Source organism: Cryptomeria japonica, chromosome 11 (assembly GCF_030272615.1).
Source record: "Cryptomeria japonica chromosome 11, Sugi_1.0, whole genome shotgun sequence".
NCBI lineage: Eukaryota > Viridiplantae > Streptophyta > Pinopsida > Cupressales > Cupressaceae > Cryptomeria > Cryptomeria japonica.
The window spans coordinates 480,629-507,379 of NC_081415.1; the positions used below are offsets into that span (position 1 = coordinate 480,629).

Below are 26,751 nucleotides of genomic sequence, written 5' to 3' on the forward strand. Positions count from 1 at the left end.
GAAATCTTATTGTTTGTCTGATGCTATTCTTTCTCAATGAAACCCTAGGATATGGAAAAACACAATGGGTCTTTGACATTCTAGTAGGGAAATAAATCAAGGATGCCTTAAGAAACCTAGGGTAGGACAAAGAATCCACCTTATGGGGATATTTCAAGGCTTTTTAGAAGACAATGAAATAAAGGGAAAGAGTACCAAAACACGTTATAGATAAGTACTTTATTGAAATTTGTTTTATGGTTAAGAAAGATGAAACTCTCATGGAAGTTGTTCAACCTAGAACAGTATGGGTAACTGAGATGTGTTATGAAATTAATGCATAGGTATTGGACTTATATGCTAAGATGCTTATAGATTCCCTTGTAGATGAAAAGGAAAAAACCTTTTGGCATTGCTAAGCAAAAGGAACTTGAAGTACAAACAGGGTTTAATGAGGAGAAGATGGAAGGTCAAATAAAGAAGGTGGGACAGGTTGTCAAGAAGATGTCCAATGAAATCAAGTAGATTATTGGACTAGCAGAGTCATCTTCTATGGCAGAAGTTCAGGCCTCATCAGTAGCAGCAACCGGAAAAGGAGTGATGAAAAGGAAGAAACCGAAAATTTTTATTGCCCCAATTGCTTCTGGATCTGAAACTGAAGAAGAACCCTCTAAGATTCCCAAAATTTACATGAGAATTCAGAGGAAGAAACTTGAGCAAGGAAAGAAGCTGAAAACTAAGGCCACCCCTCTAGTAGCCCATAAGCAATCTTTGGAGGAGAGGAAGCCCCTAGAGAAGAAGAGACCGACAAAGGATGCTCCTCCACCATCCAGGAAAGAGAATAAATCTAAATTGGATAAGGCTCTTGAATCTGGTAAAAGTATAAAAGTTATCCCTCTTTTGTCTATAGATGAATTGATTGATCAAATCACTAAGGATGGAATTTTGAGTAATATACAATATTAATATATAAATATGGATGATGATGAGCAAAAGGAAATCGAGGAAGCAGTTTTGTTATACTTAGATATGTATAAGAAAGCCTTATTAGAGATAGAAAAGAAAATTCTGATAGAGTCGTATAATAAATTAGATGCTAGAAGACTATCTGCACTTGAGGAAGATAGGCAAATAAAGATTTAGGAACTCTTAACTGTTTGTAGTGCAATTACTGAAGAGGAGACGTAGAAGTGTCTTGAATTTATAAATAAAATGATTTTCCGAAGTAGGCACATACACGTTAGCTTAATGGTGGGAAGAGTGAATGAAATAGTTAAAGAGACTCATGAGGCATGGTAAAAATTCTTTATTGATACTCCATAATTCTTCACATCACTGGAAGTTCCTCCTAAGTTTGACATTCCAAACATCCTAGTTGATGCTAAGGGTAAATGGATATTAGGTGAAGATCCATCGATTTTGGATAATAAATTAACTGTGGATATTCCTTTGACAGTTACAAATGTACAAGATATAGAGGAAAATAAATCGACAAATAATATTAAGGACGATTTTCCTCTGGTTATTGATGTAGATACAATTGAGATTCATGATGTAGTGGTAGAAGAAATAACTACATCGAGTGGTGAAGCCACCGGTGTCAAGGAAAAGGAATAGGAAGAAAAAGAATAGAAGGTAGAGGAGAAGGAAAAAGAACAAGAGCAGATTGGAGTCACGGTACCGGCACAATCATCGGTTATTGGTCACTCATTGTTGGCACTTGACACATCCGATCAAGTAGATTTTAGTCATTTTGAGAAGAAGAATATTGAGCAATTGAGTAGTTTCGAGTTAATGTTTGTTGCAACACAGAAGATTATGAAGGAAGCATCAGAGGACAAGCAAGTTATAAAACAAGCCATTCCAATCCTATAGCAACTTGCCCCAGAATACAAGATCAGTCAAGTAGATAGCCCTTCCGACAAGCTAAAGGGTTTGACAAAACACATTGCCAAGGAGTGTAAAACTCTACAACAAGTATCAAATTGACAATTAGTGGAAAGGTATAATGCAACTAGGAAGGTCACTCGTGATAACATGATCACATCAGACAAGGCCAAGCTAACAAAAGAGTTGAAGAGGATTGATGAAGCCCTTCATTAATGCAGCAGTATTTACTGGTCTTGCACTAACATAGCTAAATTAACAACATACCTAGAAGTTAAAATAAAAGCGACTAAGGTCCGGTTAGAGTATCTTGCAAATAATTTTGATGGTACTCATTCATTGACCATCACTGTTGATGATCAAAGTTTTCTTTTAGAATCAGAGACTTCAACTTTAGATAAGGATATGGATAGGTTAATCTGGTGGGATAGAGAATTGAGAGGTTTGGTCAGTCCCCGATTTAACACTTTGTCACTTCATAAAAGGGAATGTATAGAATAGATGAGTAAGCCCACACTGGCAACATTAACAAAAGAATAATTACATGCATACATTCTTAATGGGGTTGTATCAATTTTGGGAACATTGAAAACCGGTTGGGACACTTACTAGGTATATTTGAAGAGTGCGTACCTTGATATATTTAAGTACATCTAGATCTGGTAAACACAAATTTTGATTCTTTCATTTATTATTTGCCCCAACTTTGGCATTGTTGTCAAAGAGGGAGAGGTTGGATGTAAAAGATGTTAAGGGACATAAGAAGTAATGTATAGCTCAGGGGGAGTAGCTTTCTGAGATCAATGTTTGGAAAGGTTTTGGACAAGTATCAAAACAACAGTTCAGTGTTTCATTTTTCACATGAGTGTTGCCATCAATGCCAAAGGGGGAGATTGTTGGCAATTGACACTCATTTGGGATCATGATGTTTTCATTGATGGCAACACATGTCATTTTGGGTTGGATGCTTATCCGGTATCCACCGGTATTCTAGGATTGACATCTGACATTGAAGGAAACTAACGGGCAAGGGTAACCGACAAACTAGGAACCGATGTGTGGAAGTCGACATAGAAGATCAATCTGACAAAGGTTATAGCAACAATGGTCACGAAGATCAAAGTTTATATTTTTGTCTAGGCTGACATGTAATTACTTTGTAATATGATTGTAAGCCAACATAAGGCATTCATGTTCATGTATGTAAGGGTATATAAGTCAGTCCGGTTAGGTCATTTTTGGGATATTGATGTGATAGGATTTATGCAATTGTGTGAGCGAGGTGAATGTAATGATCTAGAGTCGGTCTTGGTTGTTTGTGAAGAGGATTGGAAAGTGAATTAGGTTACTGGTAAGGAAGAAGACAATGTTAACCAGTACAAACAATGCTTAACTTGTGGCCTGGCTCTTTGATACCAATTGTTGGAATCATTGTTGTTGTTACACCAAAAGCTCAAGCTGTCAGTGAACAAGAGAGCGACCAAAGTTAAGGTTCCATGGGAGGTGGGAGAAAGCCATGTCAAGAATCCACATGAGGTGTTGATCGCGACCAATAGGATCAAGTCCCTACACATGTGAACTTGAAGCCTCCCCAGTTGCAGGATTTATAATAGATGAAATAAAACCCTTCAATGAATGCACTTGGGATTATAGCTATAGGTTGTTTTTCTTCTATTCTCGAGCCATCTTAATCAACACATGGACTGAAAAGTTAGCATGGTAAACGTCTCCTTTTAAAGTAGAAGGTCCCATATCCACTTGACTGGTCTTATAATCCTTTTATGTCATGTCACTTGCATTCACATCTTTAATAGGATAAACAATTTCTAGGAGTTGGTGACTAGATATAGGATTTGAAATGATTCAAGACATTCGCTTTGCCTTTTTAGGCTTGCGAGAACTTTGAAGTAGTAGTACATCTATATCAATCTCACTAGAAATAGGGGTGGATACCTTTCTTTTCTTTTGTAACTCTGTCTTCAGCCATGCTAGAGAGGTCATTTCAAGTCTTTACTCTTTATTAACAATGTTGGGAATGTTTTGCATAAGAGAGGAGGGGATTTCAAGCAAATCAAAGAAACAATAACCAACAATTATCTGTTGATATTTACCTTCAAAGTCAGCAAGGGGTGATTTCCCTCTAGGTGGAACAATTCAGTCATCCCACTCACAAGTTGATTTTAGTTTAGCAGTGGTTTCTTCAGGTCTCTCTCCATCGCCACTTGATTGAGAACCTCAAGTTGGTAACCTATTTGTAGACTTGGTCGTTGATGCTAGAAAAGGGGAAGGGGAAATTGCTCCTTGCTCTCTACGAGATGACAACCTTTGACTTTTTGAGGAGCTGACATGTTGTTTGGATACTTGCCATTTAACCTGTCGGATGTTCTTCTCAACACTAGAGCATTGCGAACCATTAGGTCTGAGACCTCCTATTTGGACCAATCAACTTTTGTGGGGGCCGCATTATAAAGAGTATGATACTCTGGGTCCAATATGACCTCATCTTCAATCACATCATCAAGAACATTAAAAGAAACACCAAGAGTGTGAATTTGATGCAAAGAAAGCCTCAAGAAACTTCTTTTAAATAATTCAACATCATCTTATAAATCCTCCCAAAATTCCTCAAGCTCAAGCCGATGCATATAACCTTTGGCTCCATACAAATTATGCTTGACATATCCCTTGCTATCAAAACTACTTCTAGACGACAATGATGGAAAATGGAATTTCTCTAGAATCATTCCCACGACCTTAGTGGCACCATTTTTTTTGTAAGATAAATGAGATGTGGACAATGGGAAGGAGTACCCTTCCTTTACCATGTTCAAATATTTAACATTTACTACAACTGTTAGGTGGAAAACTTCTAGGTAAATAATATAATTAGATGGGAACTGAGGTAATTTTAGCGGGGCCTTCTCAAAGCCCCCGATTCTAAGGTATGTGAACTTGTCAAATTGGGTGTAGAAACTTCCAAATTTTATCACAAAAGCAACAAACTTCTAATTTTATAACCATACCCATAAAGAATGCATCATTGACACGGGAAAAAGCTTGCATACCCTTATGCATGGTGAGATGGGGAAATTTCTAGTAGATGGGTATAAATGCAGGGAGAGGATGATGTAATTCCAACCCCGACCAAGCAGACCCTTGACTAGCTAGTATGAAAATCAGATGTGAACACATATCAAAGGCAAGAGATTGACGAAAATTGCGCAATTGTTCATGCAAATGATAGCTAATGATAGAAGCCCAGTTAATAAAACTCCCAAGAGTACAAATTGTTAGAATAAAATGACACATCTATAACTCAAAAGAATTGGTTCAAGCATTCCCTACAACATGGTGCATGAGGACTATAATCTATGCAACTTCGTCCTTAAAGTGCATTTTTTTCAATTTGGTGGGCAATTGAGACTTACCTTCTTTTTCAGACTTTAATCAATTTTTCTGAAGACATTCCAACATCATTCTTTTTTCATCTTCTTTCCACAGGGCACACTCATCTCTCTCTGAAGCATTTCCTTTCCCCTTGTCCTTTATTCTAGCCTGACCCCCTTTCTCCACAACCCCTTCAATCCTTCTGAACTTAGCTAAGGAAGTTCTCTTCTTAAGATGTAGAGTCTTAATTTCATGAAACACCTACCATTGGAATCGATACATATCAACTGAGGCACTTCTAGCAGTTCCCAAAATATCTAGCATCATTTCAGGCTTGTCATGTAAGTCCTAGGAGTTCAAGTCCATCAGTTCCAATTCCTAGTTTTCAAAAAATTTAGGAGGCTACTCCTCCTCGAAATTAGAAACAGATAAAATTAACCTTTTACCCTTCCCCTTGGGCCTTACCTTGTAACTAGAGGTTTCCTCCACCTACGAGACATCAATATTCTTCTTGGGGATTCTGAGCCTCTTTTTAGGGGGGTTAGAGGCAGTAGCCTTGACCTCAGACTCAAATTCATCAGAACCATCACTAGGGGTGTAATCTCCATCTCCATCTATATCTATATCTTGATTATTAAGTTACTTTGAGTTCATTACTCGAATATCATTTAAATTATAAATCAATTTCAAAATGTTTAAATAGATTTATACTAAAGATAATTAAAATAAGGTAGACAACCTTGACCATATCAATTGGTTGATAGAGACTTCACAACATAATGGAACACAATACTATCTTAACCCTAACAACTCTTGGGTTACCAATCAAACCCTAAAAGGTTACTTATCTCAAGGATCTAGCAATGATGACAACTTTAACCTCTTCCCGTGTCTGTGCTCCTCTCCTTGATGATACTCTTCTTCCCTTCTTTGAGGGTAATATAATCTCCTGCATCCAGTTAGGCATACAAAGGTGGTTAGACATAATATTTTCTCCATACAAGTTATCCATATAAAAAAGCATTCATCGTTAGAATTAAAGTCATTTATTCCATAAATCCATCAAACAGATGTTTTCAATAACTTCAAATAACACCAGGTCATATCTTTAATTATGCAATTTAAGCAGATATGAAAAAGTTCATGAAAGAGGGATGTAACACATTCCATAGTTGATCATGGTCTTAATTTAAGGCATGTCATTGAAAAATTTTGGGAGAAAAAGGAAGAAGCCTTTTGTTGCTTTGTTGATTTCAAAAAATATTTTGACATAGTCCCAAGGGATAAACTTGGATACAAAATGGAAGAACTTGGGATTTTTATGCATCTTAGAGTGGTTGTCCATAGGCTCTTTGAGGAGGTTAAAGTCAAATTAGAACCTCAACTAGTATTTTAGAAAGTTTTAGGAGTGATATTGGGTCAAGCAAGGGTGCCCCCTATCCCCTACCCTTTTTGGCATTTATATTGACAAGCTGGAAGAGTGGTCAAATTTGCAAGATGGTGATTGTATCCTCTTGAGCGAGTTTGTGATAAGAATTCTTTTCATGTGAATGACCTCATTTTTATTGCTAAATCAACTCTTGGTTTTCAAGAGAACTTATATGTCCTTAAGCATTTTTGCAAAGTGGCGGGGACACAAGTTAGTATTAGCAAGATGAAAGTCACGATTTTCTGTAATAGAAGTAAACAAAACCAACATAAGTTCTACTTCGAAGGCAATATTTTTTGAAGAAGTTACAAATTACAAATATCTTGATATTGACTTCAAAAAAATTTTAAGTTGGGAAGGTTGCAAAAAGAAGAGAACCTTAGAAGGTTGGAAAGCATTTATGCTCTTTAAAATAGATGTAGAGAGGCAAAGCTATGTGAATGGAAAACTATTCAAACTCCTTTTGGACTGTTAGTGCTTCCGTTGTACTTTATGGGTGTGAATTGTGGGCCACTAATACTTTAGATTCACAATGGAAGCACATTGAGAAAATCAAAAAACATTTGATCAAAAGAAAGTTTAAAATTAAAAGTGCGATTTCTTATGATATCATTCCAAGTGAAACTAAGACTTCTCCTATCGAAACAATTGCTATGGTGCATCCCATAAGTTATTTAATAAGAAATAAGCAAATGGAAGAAGGTAGATAGACTAATATTATTCTCAATGACTTATTGTGCAAAAAAATGAAGACTTGGATGTAGCAACACAACAAATGGACAAGTAAATGGAATATATACTTGCATACTTGCCCCGTGATTAGTAAATAGATAAAGGTTTTTGTCATGAATAAGTTCTACAAGTGTTTTTGGGGGTAAAGGGCTAGGGAGAAATAAAAAAAATTATATCAATGAGTTCAATCTCACTTTTAATCATCATCAAAAAGTGTACATAGAAGCTAATATTTCGTGGAGAGCCAAAATTTGTATTGCTTAGTTAAGAACTAACTCTCATCAACTTGGATGTGAAACTAAACATTGGAAAAGGCCAAAATAAGATTGGGAAGAACGAGTATATTTTTTTCACTTCCGAAAATGTGTAAACAAAAAAGCATTTCATTTTAGAGTGTGATGCCTTCAAGGACAACAAAGACACATATGTTCACATCTTTACAACTAGCTCTTAGTATAATTTATTCAGCAAGGAGATCGTTGAGAAGTTGAGGACGGTCAACATCACCTTGCATAAGGAAAGGATGAAATGAAAAAAGTAGATTTGATCAAAGACTATCCCATAAACTATGTTTAACCTCGTAGATATTCAGATTTTCTTCTTCTTCTTCTACTATCAAATATAGAATAACTCAGAAAGAAAAAAAAGTATTAGCCTTGAGATTAAGAACGTCCTAATCTATTCCTAAAATTTATAATTCGTGTGACCAATATCTTAAGCCACAAAACCCTAGGGTTTGTGCATATTATCGAGCTTGTATTTGCACTATCGTGCAAGCTTCGGCCAGTTTAGGGCTTTCTTGATGGGGTTATGGTTTTTTTTCAATGCCGATGAAGTTGAAGGATAGGAAAATAGGAGGGGAACAAATGATAGAGCTTGGCGAATTGAAAGTTTTGGAAACCCTTCCCCACATGGTGGAAACAATGATGATTGCAATCAATTGATGTTGAATAAATGTTTGAAGGACAATATGGATTTGAATATTATGGTTGCAAATACAAAGGAAGTTGAAATAAAAAAAGACAAGCAAATGGTAGATGTCGTAAATGGAAAAGACAAGAAAATGGAGGATGCTGAAAATGGAGAAGACAAACCAATGAAGGAAGTTGTTAATGGAAAAGCCCAGTAATTGGAAGACTTAGCTAAGGAAGACAAAGAAATGGAGGAAAATGCTAACGAAGGTAAGACTTATTTCCTTCCTAATGATGTTATGGATTGCATTGCAGAATATCAATATAGATCAGTAATCTTATTCTTTTTGAAGGGCATCCTGTCTGAGTCTGAGTTTTATAAATGGGCTAAAATTATCTGGGAAAATAAAGGATGTGAGATTGAGTCATTAAGAGGGTTGGGCAAATGGTACATTTCTTGTAAATGCAAATCTATTGTTCACACCCAAGCAGTCCTCCATTACGGGACCTGGGTGATCTATGGACAGATTTGTTACCTGCAAGCTTGGTTCCTAGATTTTCATCTAGAAGGCCCTTCAAGGTCTAGATATCTTATGTGGAATGAACTTCCTTTCCTAAACCTTGCATTTAGATTATTTTTAAAGGATATTGTTGCTCATCTCGGGAGGGTTTTGTGGTGTAAAAATAATGCAGATAAGTTCTCTAGCTTAAGGGTTAATCCAAGGGCTTCTGTTGAAGTATGTTTAAATAATCCATTACCTAAAAACATCAAATTGATTGGCTTATAGTTTGGGTTCCTTCAACCAATAGTTTATTTAAACAAGCCTACTGCATGCTTCTTTTGTCAACAAGATGACCATTTGATAAGAGATTGTCCTTCCAGGAAGAATAGATGCAATCAAAGTGCCTTGTCAACACCTCCTCACACTCAACAAATGCAATGGTCTCTTCAGCCCAATGTTGTGCCCTATATAGATCCTCAAATGAAACAACAAGATATTGTTACTCCTCAAGAAAATATTGCTAATTCCCCTTCATATAAAGATGTTATTATGGCAAAATGTTTTGGAAGACAATTAGGAAGAGGAAAGAGACTCCAAGATTTGTTGATACACATAAAAGAGAAGCTTTTCAAGGTTGTAACCCTCCTTTAACAAGACCTGATGTTAAGAATAAGGTTACGACTTCTCCATCTTATTTAGAAAGACATAGATCTCCTTTACCTAATGTTAAGAGTAGGGTTACAATCTCTCCATTGATTTTTGAAAGACATAGATCTCCTTCACCTTTGATGAGACAAGCTTCTTTAGCTCCAAGAATAAGGCAGAGATATAGATCTCCCACTGTTTCTACTCGGGAGAGTAGTCATTCAAATGGGTTAGTTTTGCTTGCTAATCGCTTTGATGCTCCTCCACATGAGGAAGACCCCCTTATTTATGCTCAATTATGAATTAAAAATCTCTTTCTTGGAATGTTAGAGGGTTGTTCCTTTTGCATCACAAATTTGAGCTCAAGAAAATTATTGTTAAGTGGAAACTTGATGTTGTCTTCTTGCAAGAAGTGAAGATTAATGGTCCCCGACTTGTTGCTTCTCTACTCAATGTAAGGAAAGATGCATATTTCTTTCATACATTGCATAGAGAAGGCAGGGGGGTGTTGTTATTGGGTTGACATCACGGATCAATACGTTTATCGTTGCTAATGGGGAGGACCCCTCACATAGTTGCGTGTGGGTCCTCACTATTGTCAATGATCAACCTATTGGTTTTTGTTCCATTTATGCCCCTAACATTGCCAAAGATAGGTGTGGACTATGGGAGTGGATGGATAATCATCTCCTTCATGTAGATTGGGTTGTTGGAGGGGACTTCAACATAGTGGAACATCCTACTGATAGTAGTTGGGATAACCATACGAAGTTAAGCACCGAGGAATTTCACAAATGGTTGATTTGTCGGAACTCTATGGGGGCCATAGATCCTCTGTATAAAAGATTTTCCATCCATAAATATACTTGGTTTACTTGGACTAATTGCAATATGGGAGTTTATAGAAAACTTAGTAGATTAGACCAATTATATTTCTCCTAACCTACAAATAATTCAAGATTCGGTTGGGAACTATGTGAAGGTGGATTATTCTACTACTCTTTCATATCACTTTCCTATTTTTTGTGTTATTTCTGGTGTTAATGCCAAGGTTATGAACTATCAGCTTCCCTTTAAACTTAATATTTCACATTTGAAGATCACTTCTTGTGTTGATGCTTTGGTTGGCATTTGGAACTCTATTCCTAAACCAAATGATGGAGATTCATACAAGGATTGGTGGCAAGTTTCTATTTCCCAATGTGCTAATTTTTTATGATCCTTTGGGAGGAGAATTGCTTGGCAACATAAATGTAAAGAAAAATCCTTATAGAGAAAGCTATAGCTGAATAGAAAATTGTTAAACTCTGATCCTTACAATGTGTCTATTCAATCCTTCATGGCTTCTATTGAGTCCCAACTTTGCAAGCTAGATAACTACAAGAGGCAAGGAGCTAAGATTTGAGCCAAATTACATTGGTTCAAAGATGGAAACAAAGTTTACAAGTTCTTCTTTAATTACTCGAATTATAAACATAAGAAAGAGTTCATTGGACCTACCTTTGATGAGGATGGAAAAGGTTCATACAAATTTAGAAAATATCAAAATCATGTTTCATGTTTTCTATGCAAATTTTTTTTAGAGAAGATTCGCATTGGCAAAATGTCCAGTTAGTGCTAGAAGACATTATAGAAGAAATCATTCACAAGAAGGTGGCTCTAGATTACAGTAGTTATATTGACCATAATGTTTCTATCGACAATCTAGAACATGTTGTTTTCTATATGGCTCCAAATAAAAGTCCTAGAATTGATGGATTCTCCAAATAATTTCACCAAACCATGTGGCAACATATAAAGGAAGATTTCTATCTTGTCTATTTGGAAGCTGTGAATCGAGGGTCCTTGGGACTAGAAATTAATAAAGGCTTGATCAAGTTTCTTCCTAAAGGAAAAAATACAAAGTACATTTATGGTTGGTGGCCTATTGCTTTGCTCAACACTTCCTACAAAATTATTGCCAAAGCTCTAGCCAACATGATTAAACCGGTGACCAAGATGATAGCTAGACTTGAACAAATGGGGTTCCTTGGTGGTGGGTTTATTCTTGATAATTTGATTATGGCTTGGGAAACTAGCGAGTGGGCTCAACAGTCAGGGCAAAACACATTGTTGGTTAAGCTAGATTTTGACAAAGCTTACGATAGGATGCGATTGAGTTTTATTCTCAAGATGTTGTAGTGGCTAGGTTTTAGCCCCAATATTTGCAACAATGTTCAAATTCTATTTAATTAAGCAAGTGCTCAATTAAGGGTCAATAATTCATTATCTGATCCATTCCCTTTACAATGCTCAATAAGGCAGGGTTGTCCTTTATCTTCTTTTCTCTATGTGTTAGCAACTGATGCTCTTGGTTATCTTTTGCAAAAATACAAACAAATGAATTTGATCAGAGGTATATCTATTCCTAAGAATGTTGTTGTTTTAAATTCACACTTTGTTGATGACATTCTACTCTTTATTCAAAATTTTGAATAAGAAATTAGACATGTTTTAGAGGTCCTAGATTTGTATTGCTCTATTTCTGGTTCTTTGTTGGCACATCATAAAACTGAATTCTTAATAGTTCATCCTGATCCAGTTCCTGATTGGATCCCAAAAGTGTGGAATCAGATTAAACATGGATTGATTAATAGGTACCTTGGTATCCCATTTGGACTAGGGGTTTATCTCCATGATATGTGGAATTGGTTTATCTCAAAATTGAAAAGAAAAATATTTAAGTGGGGCATTAAATATCTTTCATTAACAGGAAAAACTCGGGTGATAAACCAAATCTTTTTAGCCTTTCATGTCTACTATTCCTCTTGCTGGATGCCTTTTAAAAAAGGCTATGAAGGCCTTAATGAGCTCATTTGCCAATTTCTCTCGTCTATTTGGGATGACAAGATTGGATTCAAATATTCTTCTTGGCTTCATTGCATACAACCAAATGCAGAGGAGCTTTGGGTACTTTGGATCCAAGGACACAAGGAATTTGCTTGGCTACAAAGTAGATAATAAGCGCCATGTTAGGAGATGAGTAGTGGAAAATTGTGGTTCGTTATAGAATAACACTTGCTAGTATAAATAATAAATGGTAGAATGTGTAAAATTCTTCTAGCACGTTTTTTTCATATTAAATCTTTCTTTCCATAGCAATCTATTTGGCAAGCTTGGAAATGGGTTTGTTTTTTCCTAAATTGGTGGAAGGACTCATTACAACATGGCTTCAACTTTGCCAATTCATCTATTTGGTGGAATGGGCTTGTTCAATACCATGGTCAGCGATTGACTATAACCTTTCCTAAAGAAACTTATTATTTTTTTAAGAAAGGGATAAGGCAATTTGGTGACATTTGGGACTTCATCGCCCTTGATTGGAACATCTGGCAAAGTGTGAAAAATACCTTTAGTCTAAATAATGGTGCAAAGGGTTTTTTGGTCTTTGTCCAATCATTGGTTCCTATGGAACTCATTATGAAACTTTGTACACCCCTTCAATGCAGTGTCTTCAAGGATTGGTTGTGGCTTGATAAGTATCTGTTTGCTTGTTTTCCTTTGAAAAAGATCTATCTTCAATTGCTTCCAACAATGAAACTAAACCCCAAGCTTAATAGGAAATGGAAATATATATTGAAAGAAAAGAATTGGAGGAATCTGAGTGCTTAGATTTGGAGGTCTAAGATAGAAGCAAATGCCCAAATTATGTCCTGGAAAGTTTTGCATTGTAAATTACCCATAGGGGATAATCTTAAACATTTGAAATTACAACCAGCCCAATGTCCCTTTTGTCAGCGACACGAAGCCTAAAACATATTTTATGGGACTGTTTGAGAAGAAAAAAGAAATGGAATATTATATTTAGACTTTTTCCTTCGATTTTTGATAGTGCTACACGATGAAAAGAAACTATTCTTGGTTTCAAACTTCATAATAATATGATTGTTGCTTCTATGAGACAATATATTTTGTTGCACATGTGGAAAAGTAGATGTCAAGTAGTGTTTTCTAATCATATTCTACATCCGAAAGTAGATATTCTAAAGTTTTACTGTGACATTAGGTTTCAATTCATCTTTTTATGCTCACAGTTAAAAAAGGGACAATTTAGTAGGTGCCTAGATGAGATCAAATATCATTTTTTGCATCTACATGGAGGTGACATCAAAGTTACTAGTCTCTTTCTAAAGTTTCAGGGTTAATGTGCCTTTTTTGTATGAACTGGTTGGTTTAGTAGCTCTTATTGTTGTTGGTCTTGCTATTCTTGTTGTTTCTTATTTGATGTTTTGACATGTGCTGGTTTGTTCCAGCTAGTTGTAAGATTTTCAGCTCCTTCTTGTTCTCTTTGTATCACTGAATAGGGGAAGAGCACCAATAGTCTTCATAGCTAACTTCGTCCACCCACAGATCCTAAACGATAAATCGGATTTTGATTTTGATTTTTTAGTTGTCTTTGTATGCGACTTAATTGCTTATAGCTATTGATCTGGCTTCTGGGTAGTAATGATGCACATTGTGGAATCAGTTATGCGCACAAAGGTCAAAAAGTACACATTTCAAAGTGTCACCTGATCCCTAACTAAAGATGTTTCAGTAACCGTCAACTCAAAATCGCTAGTACTTGTTGACAAATGTCCCAATAGTTTTGCACAAATGTTCCAATAGTGGTGCACAAATGGATCAATCATGAACAAAAAATTACAAAAAATGATTGGTTATTGGTACAAAACAAATTTATTAATGGTGTTTTCACTATGACAGCTATTGGGGGTTCAACATGACAATAAAATGACCGTCATTAGAACTATGTTATCTATTGGTGCTCTTCCCCTAGTGATAACAATTTGTAAGATCCTTTTGAACTGCTATTTATTTATTTGTAATTTCTTTTTTCAATTTTGTTCAATAAAAAAAAACACGATTTTAATTCTCCCCGTTAAAATAAAAACCTCTGAAATATCTCGGCATCCATACGACCGGCGTTATGTTGTGCTCACTGTTAAGACGACAATCATCGTCACGGCCAACTTCTGTCGGTTTAAGTGTGTTCGGAGGCAGGAAGTATTTTTATAAACGTCATTTGGCGGTTCATTTAAGAAACATATCGTTGGTTCCAGCCGATCTATAACTCTAAAGAAGGCAATAATGTAATATATAAAAAATGGCGATAAGGCGAACCTTGTCTCTGGCAAGGGCAGTCGCAGAAAGAGTTGTAGAGGCGCCAACTGTAAGAGCGAGGCGACAGGCATTGACGTTGACGGACACGGCAGCTAACAGAATTCGTCAACTGCTCGAATTGCGACAGAAACCCTTCTTGAGATTGGGGGTCAAGGCTCGCGGATGCAATGGACTCTCTTATACCCTTAACCATGCAGGTAACCTAATAACAGTCTCTTTCTTTCGTTTTAGTTTTCTTTTTCATTCAGTTTTCTGTTTTCCATATAAATTTTAAGTTTCATTTGTTTTGAACAAGCATGAGGTTGGGAATAAATTCTGTTGAATTATACTGGTCCCTCCCTGTGCAATTATGCATTCCATATGTAGAATTCTGTTCTCAATGACCTCTCTGGCTCGTCTTTTTGACTATGCACGCCAGACTGTACTGAATGCATTGCTCATTGTGCCCACTATGCATTATTTAAGAGCGTGTTCAGTCTAGCTCAATAAAATTTTTCTGTTGTGTCAAATTTACCGATTCTCTTATGATGAAGGATACACCTCCACTGCAGAATTCTCTTCCATCATATACACCTCACCTTGTGTATCCAAGTAAGCACCTCTCACACAGAATTCTATTCTGTCAACTTCACGTGGCCTTGCCTGTCTAAAAATTGGATGCTCTATGTCGCCAAATTCCACACATGAACCCTTTTTTGGAATTTGACACGAAACTCCAAAATGAAGCTCCATTAAAGCACTGTCTGAGCTTATTGCAATTTGTAATTTCCATTTTATTTTAAAACCTCATGCATATAAACAGATTTTTAATCATGCTTCCCTATTATTATCAAATAGTGGATATTGTCAGTTTAAGAAACGTAATCAAATTCAGAGTCTGATATTTATGACCAATAATTTTCAAGGGGTAGAGAATTGTGATACTTACAAACTCTTCTTCTGAAGGGAAGTTCTGATTGATTACAGAAATTAGAAAGTAATAGGACCAAAATATGGTGGGACAAGTTATGTATATATAGATAACTACATAGTTAACCTGGAAACGTGGGATGACTGGTATGGGGATGGGGTGCCGTTTTGAAATAGGGGAAGGGAATATATAGAGAAGATTTTTTCTATATAAAATTTAAATATAGCTACTAAAAGCTGTGGGTAATGGAATGGGGTTCATTCCAATCCAAAATTTCTGGTGAGTACAGAAATTGTAGTGTACAATGTTAAATTTGTCAAAACCCGTTCAAATGCAGAAGGCTTCCAAAATAGATGATGGTAAAGAAGGATTATTTTCTTTTGGAAATGCAGCTGTACATCCAAACAAATTTAGTATCAATTATACTAGCCTTTCTTTTTTTTTGGCTTTTGTGTCTGTTTAGCACATGATTACAGGTGTTTGATTGGCATGCATTTTAGAAAGGTAAGAAGCCAAACGTTTGGTACCCAGCCATGCTGTATATATGTACATTGCCTAATGTTGAAAGTTTTGTACCTTCCCAATATTGTTCTCTTGTTCAAAATTGCTGCAAATTCCTTTGTGCAAACTGCTTTGTTTCCATTTGCTATTGAATCAAATCTTTTTGCTGCAGTATTAAAATATTTTTTAATAGAAAATTGAGGTCTCAATTCATAGCAAAATTTATTTCCCTGCACCATTTTGTTTTATTTTTTCACTCTTTCAACCATTGATGATAGAAGCAATGCTGTCAAGAAGTCAGCGAGCAATGCATACAGGCCCGCAGGCTGTATGACTTGGGGAACCCATGCTTTTCTCAAAATTGCGTAGAATTTTGTAATGACTCATTGGTGCAATACTTTGAAAATGAATATATAATGATAGTTCTAGGCTATTCTCCATCTTAATTAGATTTGTGCGGTGATGTTTTTGTTTATCTTATCATCAAAGCTTTAAAGAACGACTGTATGTCCGTAATTGATTAATTGTGTAAGTTTTATGCAAATGAACATGCCAACCACTAGCTTCTCAAATGACACCTTACCACTACTAAGCCTCTAAGCAAATAGACTAGTAGGGAACCTGGGGAGTTTCTCTTTGGGTGAGCTTTTGAGCCCCTCCAAGGTTCAAATGACAGGTGATATAGTGTCTCCACCTTGCAGTGTGTTGTAGCAGTGGTAATGAGTTGAATGGACTGGTTAACAAACATGCAGAATACACAACAAACTGCAAACAAAATGTTTGGAGATATAGGAACATAGATTCTTGCTCCAACTACAAACAAGCCACCCATGCACACATGGAGATTTGTAATATCCTAGTAATTTTTTTTTTGTTTTTTAGGCCAATAACAATTCATTCACAACAAATAACCCGTTAAGGTTAGAGGAATAATCCAAACAACTGAAAGGGAACCCTTCCACCTTTTGTTCACCGAGAGCCTAGACTGGGAGGGTGAGAGCATACGGTGTTCCGGGGATCGTTAGCAACAATAATCAAACTGAAAATTACAATGCATGGGTGGCAAGCCAGCCCCTTCTGCTTATCCAGCAGGGTAGAAACCAAACTCTTGGGGGTAAACCGACCAAGGAAAAATTACAAAAAATTGAAGTTCAATCACTGTACCGCGTATTTCAGTGGGAGGACATTACATTAAGCTATCACTGTACCGCATATTTCAGCAGGAGGACCATTATATTGAACTTATCACTCGACCACTTATTCAGCAGGAGGACAGAGTACAAAAACTGAATTACAAAACTTAGAAGGCGGCAAGCCAGCCTCTTCCACTTATGCAGTGGGAGTTACAAATGAAAGCAGAAAGAAGGGATGATCAGTACTACTGAAACAACCATACAATATAGAGATGAGATGAGAAGATTAATTGCAGATTTCGACAACAAGACTGTAATTTTCTGTTACACTGATCTGTAGGCTGAAAGTACAGTTTCAGCAGCCTATGGAAACATCAAAACACTCACAACTCACTCATTTTTTACCCAAATCACATGAAATCAATCCCAATCTCCCAATATAACTCTAACAATAACATCCCAACCAAATTACAACTCAAACAAACCACTATTCATTTGGCACACATCCCAAGGCAAATGCAAAAACCCACGCTATACCCTAGAAGTTCGATTTTGTCTAATAAAATCATTGCTCAATCAAAACAGCTAAAAACTCACACATTGTATTGCCATGGCATGGAAGGAAGAATGAGCCGGTACCCAGATGGATGGAGTCGCTTGGTTAAGAGATGTGAGCAAAATTCATTTTCAGCAATCCCGCGACCAGCGACCAAAAACACTCAAAACCAACATCGAACACTCCATAATCTGCAACTCATTAACCAATCAGCAATGGGAACACAAGGGCACATCTAGGTACTATATTGCAAGTACGAAACTAAGACTCAGCTAGGAAACCAACTTTGAAGCTCAAATTTTTAGTAGCCAAACCGGCAGCATAACGATGCAATTTTTCCAAGATGTGGAAATGGGAGCCCAAGCCTCATATTTATAACTTCACTCCTCAAATTCAAATGTCATTCCTCCAAATTCCACGCCTTGCATTTGAATTTCATTCCATTACAAGTGGACCCAAGTGTAGCGCCACTTTCTTTCTAAGTCAAGACTCACGCCAAAAAGGGGGAGGGCCCACGTAAAACTCTTGGCACATAATGGAGATGCAACATGAAATAATGTTCTCCTAAAAATATTTCGACATCCCATAGAATATATGAATTTCGCCACAACTTAGGATAAAATAGGCGTTAATCTCAAATTCAATAAACCAGTAGCCAATAATCAGATTAATTAAATATTAACCTTAGGATAAGGAAATAATATTTAATTATGTCGCAAATGACTCCCATACTGATTAATATCACAACCAAGGTGAAACTGCGCCCGGACGACCACAAAACTGCTGTAGAGTAAGAACCCTGTCTAATGCCAGAAATAGAATTGTGCCACTCAGCCACTTACTAAAAATAGTAAGTCAAGAACTACTCCTCAGAAAAACATGATCATCGCATCCAGAGGCAAAACAAGGAGAGCTTAGTAGGACAGTAACACCAGAATGGCCATTCCCTGACTTACTAAAAATAGTAAGTCCTCGTTTCATCAGTGCTAGACCCTCATACTTCATTCCACCTAGCCTACGGGTCTTAGGAATAGGCTAATGGACCACTGAAAGAGCATCAATGAGAAGGGGACATTACAGTCCGCCCTCCCCAAAATTGCTTGTCCTCAAGCAACTGTAAGGCTGGATGCAATAAAATCTCCTCATTCTCCCACGTAGCATCCTTTGCTGGTAGATTCTTCCATTTGATCAAGTATTCCCTGATCACTCTTCTCCTCAAAGTTCGTTCCCTGAATTCAAGGATAGCTTCTGGAATCAAAACCAACTCTCCCTCCTCATCAAGCAAAGGTAACTCAGCTGAAGCAACAACATTGTGTCCCAGAGCCTTCTTGAGGCGAGACACATGAAATACATTATGGATCTTGCTGCTTGTTGGTAATTCCAACTCATAAGCCACTTCTCCAACCCTTCTGTTAACTCTGAAAGGCCCATAGAATCGAGGCTTCAATTTCTCAACCCCACTCTTCTTGAGAGTAGACTGTTTGTAGGGCTGGAGTGTCAAATAAACCGTGTCGCCCACCTCAAAGGTGTGCTCAATATGTTGTTGATCAACTACAACTTCTGCTGATTCTGTGCATGCTGGAGATTGTCCCTCAAAATCCTTAGAATATCCTGACCTTGCTGCATCATATCCTTTGCCTAAGGGGTTCTGCTATTACCAAATACCAAGTCTGCGAAGCTAGGAGCTTCATAACCATACAGTGCCATGAATGGTGACATCGGAATGGACATGTGATAAGAGGAATTGTAACAATATTCTCCTAGGTGAAGCCATCTCACCCAAGTATTCTGCTGCTCCGAGACATAGTTTCTAAGATAACCTTCCAACCACTTATTCACTATCTCGGTCTGCCCATTAGTTTGAGGGTGATAACTGGTGCTTGGAGTGAGCACAGTACCACACAATCTGAAAATCTCTTGCCAAAAAGCACTTAGGAACTTGCTGTCCCTATCACTCACAATGTTCTTCGGTAAACCATGCAATCTGAACACCTCCCGGAAGAACCCTTGAGCAACTTGTGCTGCTGTAAAGGAGCTGGTGATGGCAAAGAAATGAGCAAACTTTGTAAGTCTGTCCACCACTACATAGATACTATCCTTCCCTTGAGCCCGAGGCAATCCCGTGATGAAACCATGGAAACACTTTCCCATTTTTGACCGGGAATAGGCAAGGGTTGTAACAAACCAGCTGGTAGAGTGTGCTCATCTTTGTTCCTCTGACATGTATGACATTCTTTAATGTACTTCAAAACATCATTTTTAAGCCCCTTCCAAGAGAATCTCTCCCGGATCTGCCTATATGTTTTGAAATAACCTTGGTGACCAGCAAGGGGGATGTCGTGGAAAGTCTTCAAAATCTTCTCTTTTAACTTAGATTTAGGTGCTATGAAGATTCTCCCCTTGTACAGTATCAATCCCTCAACCAATTTGTACCTTTCATCATGAAAAGTACTTTTTATAAGGCTGATTGCAAACTGATTTTTGGCATAATCAGCAAGCAATAACTCTCTCCAATTAGCAGTAAGCTCGCAGAGTGAGCTTAAATGGGATCTCCTGGATAAGGCATCTGCCACCACATTGTTTTTACCCTTAACATACTCAATATCGAAATCGTAAGCTTGTAGCTTACTCACCCATTTCTACTGTCTCTCATTTAGATCCTTCTGATGCATGAAGTGTTTAAGATTATTGTTATCAGTCTTAACAATGAACTTACTCCCCACCAGATATTGTCTGAATTTTGCAAGGGCATGCATTATGGCAAGCATTTCTTTGTCATAAATGGAATATAGTCTCTCAGGACCTCTCAACTTTCTGCTCTCAAAGACTATAGGATGCTTATCCTGCATGAGGACAGCACCAACACCTTCTTCAGATGCATCACACTATAGCTCAAATGGCTTGGTGAAATCGGGCAATGCTAAAACTGGGCAGGAACTCATGATCCTTTTAAACTGCTCAAATGTTGTCTGTGCCTTTTTGGACCATTCAAAAGCCCCTTTCTTTGTGAGATCTGTAAGGGGGGCAGCCAACTGAGAATATCCCTTCACAAGCCTCCGATAGAATCCACACAATCCCAAAAATCCCCTCAAATGTGTTATGTTTTCGGGAGTAGGCCAATCAAGGATAGCTCTAATCTTTTCGGGATCCACCTTCACACCACCTGCACTGATAATGTGGCCGAGGTAGAGCAACTCTTCCATCCTGAACTCACATTTGGACTCCTTGGCATACAGGGAATCCGATTCTAATATGCCCAACACTTCATCCAACTGTTGTATATGTTCCCTCCAAGATTTGCTGAAAATTAGGATGTCATCAAAAAATATTAACACAAACTTCCTTAACTGTACTTGGAAGATTCTGTTCATGCATGACTGGAATGTGGCGAGAGCATTAGTCAACCCAAAGGGCATGACTAGGAACTCAAAATGCCCAAAGTGGCATCTGAAAGCTGTCTTCTCCACATCTGAAGCTCTCATTCTAATATGATGGTACCCCAATCTGAGGTCAATTTTGGAAAAAAACACTGCCCCATGTAGTTCGTCAATGAGCTCATCAATCCTCGGAATAGGATATCGATTCTTGATGGTTTTTTGATTTAGGGCTCTGTAATCCACACACATGCGCATGGTCCCATCCTTCTTTCTCACCAAAACAACAGCTGAAGCAAAGGGGCTTTTGCTAGGCTGTATATAACCCATGTCAAGCAATTCCTGAATTGCTTTCTCAATCTCATCCTTCTGCTTCTTGGGATATCGGTAAGGAGTAGTCATGACTGGCTTAGCTCCTTCTTCAAGCTCAATAATGTGTTCGGCACCTCTTTCAGGAGGGTCTGCCAGGAGGTGGGTTTTCGAACACCTTGCTTCTCTTAGTTATCAAATCTTGAATGTCTTTAGGATAATTTCTGTGCTCTTGTTGTTGTTCTGAAGGCATTACCATGATCTTGCTCCTATCCTTGACCATTGCTGAAATATATGAGGAATAGCTGCCCTTATCCACCAATGGATTGGAAGGCATTATCAAACACTCCGCTGCCCACTCCACCTGATTATGGTGGATCAGCCTTTCCATTCTTTTCAAGGATACAACTTTAAGTCCCCCATGCGACATTCCTCCCAAAACTACCTTCTTCCCTTCAAACATGAATTTCAGCTCCATGGTTTGTAGGTTTAGTGTGATCTCACCATGAGATCTCAGCCATTGAATCCCGAGGACTGCATCATCAGTCCCTCCAATGCTTACCACAAAGAAATCATCGCTGATTTTATGATTTCCCAACTTCAGAGACATGTTGGAAATCATTCTATTACAGGATATAGTGGAGCCATCTGCTACCATGACTTTGAAGCCCTCAACTTCCTCTGCCACTAGTCCCTTTTTTGCAACAATCCTTTCATCAATGAAGTTGTGTGTTGCACCTGTGTCAATGAGAGCAATGACACGATGCTCTCCAATCACACCCCGAACCCTAAAGGATTCTTTTTTGTGAATGGTTGAGAGTTGAGCAACCACCCCTCTATCTTCTGACCCAAATTCAGGCCCTTCAGGAGCCTCTTCATACTCGCTGTCCTCAACTTCAGTTTGCTGTTCTGAAATTTCAGAATCTGATCCATCTGCTGAATAGCATTCCATCTGATGCAAATTCCCCTTCCCATGGCACCTATGTCCGGGAACCCAAGGTTCTCTGCAAGAATAACATAGATTCTTTCTCCGGAGCTCTTGACGAAGCCCATCATCCATACGCGGAGGGAACCTCTTGGTCTGATTCGTGAACTTCTTCTTGTCCTTTTTGAAAGGGAAAGGCTTGGACTGAGTTTTACTCTTCGGGGCAGCCAACTCCATGCTTTGAGATTTTTTGATAGCTTTGGCTAGGGTGGGCGGATCAAAAGCTTTGACCCATCCTCTCAAAGGTTCTTCAAGTCCTTTAGTGAAAAGGACAACCAACCGCTTCTCTGAGATGCTACTCACCATGACTGACAGGTTTTGGAATTAAGTCACGTAAGTGTCCAATGAACCTTGTTGCCTAAGTTGTGCAAGTTCTCTAAACTTCACCTCTGGATCCCTGGTGTCGAATCTCTCAATCAACTTGTTGGTGAAATCAGCATAAGTGGTGATTAAGTTGTGACCAAGTGTGACCAACCCATGGTACCACCATTCGTGGGCCACTCCATCCAAGTGCAAGGTAGCAAACTTGATGGCGTCCTCCTCCGGCATCGGTCTCAAGGACAAGTAATTGTCCAATTTCTGTACCCATGCTCTGGCAGTACTCTTAGCGCTTCCATCAAAGTGTGCTAAGGTCACTCTTCCAAGAGCTTGCTGGAAATCTCTTGGGGCAGCAGACTTGTAGTCATTCCTCTTTCCTCTTTTCATTTTCTGATTCATGAATGATCCAGAGGTAGGATATTTCGGATCTCACCGGGAAGGGAAGCATACTCCATGTAGCTATTTCTTATCTCATCAGCTGTGGGTATCTCTGTTTTAGCTTGTTGTACTTCTTTTGGCAAAAAGATAGGTTGTAAAGGCCTTGGGGCTGAACCTCCATTGTTACTCCCGTTGTTACTCCCATTTCCATTGCCTATAGGAGTGTTAGAAGTGCTTGCTTCTGGTCCATTGTTGGGCTGATTAGGGACCCCAACAACGTTCTGGTTGAGCTTTGCCAGCAGTAAAGACATCATGTCCATCATGGCATTGAATTGCCTCTCTACCTTCTTGTCGGGTGCCTCATTTGTTTCTGTAGTCTTATTTGCCATTGAATCCACTGAATCTGAGGTATCTAGATCCTTCCCTCTGTTTCTCAGTACTTCTGAAAATGTGTCCTCTTTGGGCACTATAGGAATCTGAAACTACTGTCTCTTCTACTCTCTGTTGTAGTATTTGACGTCTCTGTCACTCATGGCGACTTCTGAACCCACTGACTCTCACAGGGTGGCAGGAAAACTAACTCTGATACCACTGTAATATCCCAGTAATTTTTTTTTAGGCCAATAACAATTCATCCACAAGAAATAACCCGTTAAGGTTAGAGGAATAATCCAAACAACTGAAAGGGAACCCTTCCACCTTTTGTTCATCGAGAGCCCAGACTGGGAGGGTGAGAGCATACAGTGTTCCGGGGATCGTTAGCAACAATAATCAAACTGAAAATTACAATGCATGGGCAGCAAGCCAGCCCCTTCTGCTTATCCAGCAGGGTAGAAACCAAACTCTTGGCGGTAAACCGACCAAGAAAAAATTACAAGAAATTGAAGTTCAATCACTCTACCGCGTATTTCAGCGGGAGGACATTACATTAAGCTATCACTTTACCGCATATTTCAGCGGGAGGACCATTATATTGAACTTATCACTCGACCACTTATTCAGCGGGAGGACAGAGTACAAAAACTGAATTACAAAACTTAGAAGGCGGCAAGCCAACCTCTTCCACTTATGCAGTGGGAGTTACAAATGAAAGCAGAAAGAAGGGATGATCAGTACTACTGAAACAACCATACAATATAGAGATGAGATGAGAAGATTAATTGCAGATTTCTACAAAAGACTGTAATTTTCTGTTACACTGATCTGTAGGCTGAAAGTACAGTTTCAGCAGCCTATGGAAACATCAAAACACTCATAACTCACTCATTTTTTACCCAAATCACATGAAATCAATCCCAATCTCCCAATATAACTCTAACAATAACATCCCAACCAAATTACAACTCAAACAAACCACTTCATTTGGCACGCATCCCAAGGAAAATGCAAAAACCCACGCTATACCTTGGAAGTTCGATTTTGTCTAATAAAATCATTGCTCAATCAAAACAGCTAAAAACTCACACATTGTATTGCCATGGCATGGAAGGAAGAATGAGCCGGTACCTAGATGGATGGAGTCGCCTGGTTAAGAGATGTGAGCAAAATTCACTTTCAGCAATCCCGCGACTAGTGACCAAAAACACTCAAAACCAACATCGAACATTCCATAATCTGCAACTCATTAACCAATCAGCAATGGGAACACAAGGGCACAACTAGGTACTATATTGCAAGTACGAAACTGAGACTCAGCTAGGAAGCCAACTTCGAAGCTCAGATTTTCAGTAGCCAAACCGGCAACATAACGATGCAATTTTTCCAAGATGTGGAAATGGGAGCCCAAGCCTCATATTTATAACTTCACTCCTCAAATTCAAATGTCATTCCTCCAAATTCCATGCCTTGCATTTGAATTTCATTCCATTACAAGTGGACCCAAGTGTAGCGCCACTTTCTTCCTAAGTCAAGACTCACGCCAAAAAGGGGGAGGGCCCACGTAAAACTCTTGGCACATAATGGAGATGCAACATGAAATAATGTTCTCCTAAAAATATTTCAACATCCCATAGAATATATGAATTTCTCCACAACTTAGGATAAAATAGGCATTAATCTCAAATTCAATAAACCAGTAGCCAATAATCAGATTAATTAAATATTAACCCTAGGATAAGGAAATAATATTTAATTATGTCGCAAATGGCTCCCGTATTGATTAATATCACAACCAAGGTGAAACTGCGCCCAGAAGACCACAAAACTGCTGTAGAGTCAGAACCTTGTCTAATGCTAGAAATAGAACTGTGCCACTCAGCCACTTACTAAAAATAGTAAGTCAAGAACTACTGCTCAGAAAAACATGATCATTGCGTCCAGAGGCAAAACAAGGAGAGCTCAGTAGGACAGTAACACCAGAATGGCCATTCCCTGACTTACTAAAAATAGTAAGTCCTCATTTCATCAGTGCTAGACCCTCATACTTCATTCCACCTAGCCTACGAGTCTCAGGAATAGGCTAATGGACCACTGAAAGAGCATCAATGAGAAGGGGACATTACAAGATTAGAATAAGAAATGCAGAGACTTTCTGCTGAATGAATCCAACCACTCTAGGGTTCGATTGATCTATTCAACTTTTCAAAACTTGTGACATGATTAGAGCTTACTAGCCATTGATCATCATCATTAGACCACTCATGCCAATTCTTTATCAACCTTGATTTACCAACTTCACATTTGACAACTTGCTCCCATTGTCATGTCCCTGACCTGAGATTCTGTTTGGAAAATCACAGCTCTAAATAGCAAACCCTAGGCGATTGAATAAGAGGCCCGATCCAAAAACGAGATATAAATAAAATATGTCAAACCCTAGGCAGCTGACCTGTGTGGTGTGGTTAGATTAGATGAAATTTTGATATTTCTAGGGTCGACCTCTCCTTGCATTGGTGCCCACATTTTGAAAATGGAATTTAAACAATGAAAATGTAATTTATTTGCTTCTGGCTGACCTCATTGAGTAGGAATGACCGTTAGGTGAGGAGGTGCATGTGAGTTTTATAAATAGAGGTCTTTGGGAGGACAAAATGGGGGATATCAGAGGAATAATTCTGAGAGTGTGAAGAACAGATTAGGAATTAAGAAAGAATCAGCAGAATTTTATTGCGAGTTATTAGGCAATAAATATCTGAGTTACCAGACAATAAAATATAGAAGCGACCAGATATTAATAATACTCTCTTAATCTGAAACAAGTCCTTCAACTACAGTGATTAGATGAAAGGTCTAAAAGGGTCACGGGTTAAGGAAACGCAGCAGTAGAGATGCCTCGTTTGGCAAGGTGGTGATTTGGCAAATGGATGTGTCCATCTGTCTCACTTAAAAGATATATAAGGTGGATCCTCATTTGACGGAAAGGACCAAGCAATCCATCCTAGTGATGATGACAGAAAACAAGCATATAAATCAAGCAGAGACATTCATATGCAGCAAACCTGATCTGAGTAGTAAGATCTGAGTATCTGAATTTAACATAAATGTCTATGTAATTAATAATGTGAATTTCTGTTTGCAATAATAGATCATATTGTTGGAAAGGATGGGAATGCAAGGAGGGGGAATGATGAGGGATACCTCACTAGGCACGCCAACTCATGAGAATGGTGAAGGACCGCATCAGGCCAAGGGGGACAGAGTTTTCGCCCTTGGGCT

At 38.2% G+C, this 26,751-nt stretch overlaps 1 protein-coding gene across 2 annotated transcripts in view; it reads left to right on the forward strand.

Moving 5' to 3' along the window:
- The first annotated feature begins 14,466 nt into the window (after nucleotides 1-14,466).
- Nucleotides 14,467-26,751, forward strand: part of LOC131075216 (iron-sulfur assembly protein IscA-like 3, mitochondrial) — a 67,632-nt gene continuing 55,347 nt past the window's right edge. Inside the window, exon 1 of one of the 2 annotated variants that reach the window (XR_009359505.1) lies at nucleotides 14,467-14,830. Coding sequence is in view for 1 of the 2 variants with exons in the window: in XM_058012048.2 (XP_057868031.1) it covers nucleotides 14,617-14,830 (214 nt within the window). In the remaining variant the exon portion in view is untranslated. The remainder of the gene's footprint in view (nucleotides 14,831-26,751) is intronic. The other variant, XM_058012048.2, reaches the window with a different exon arrangement.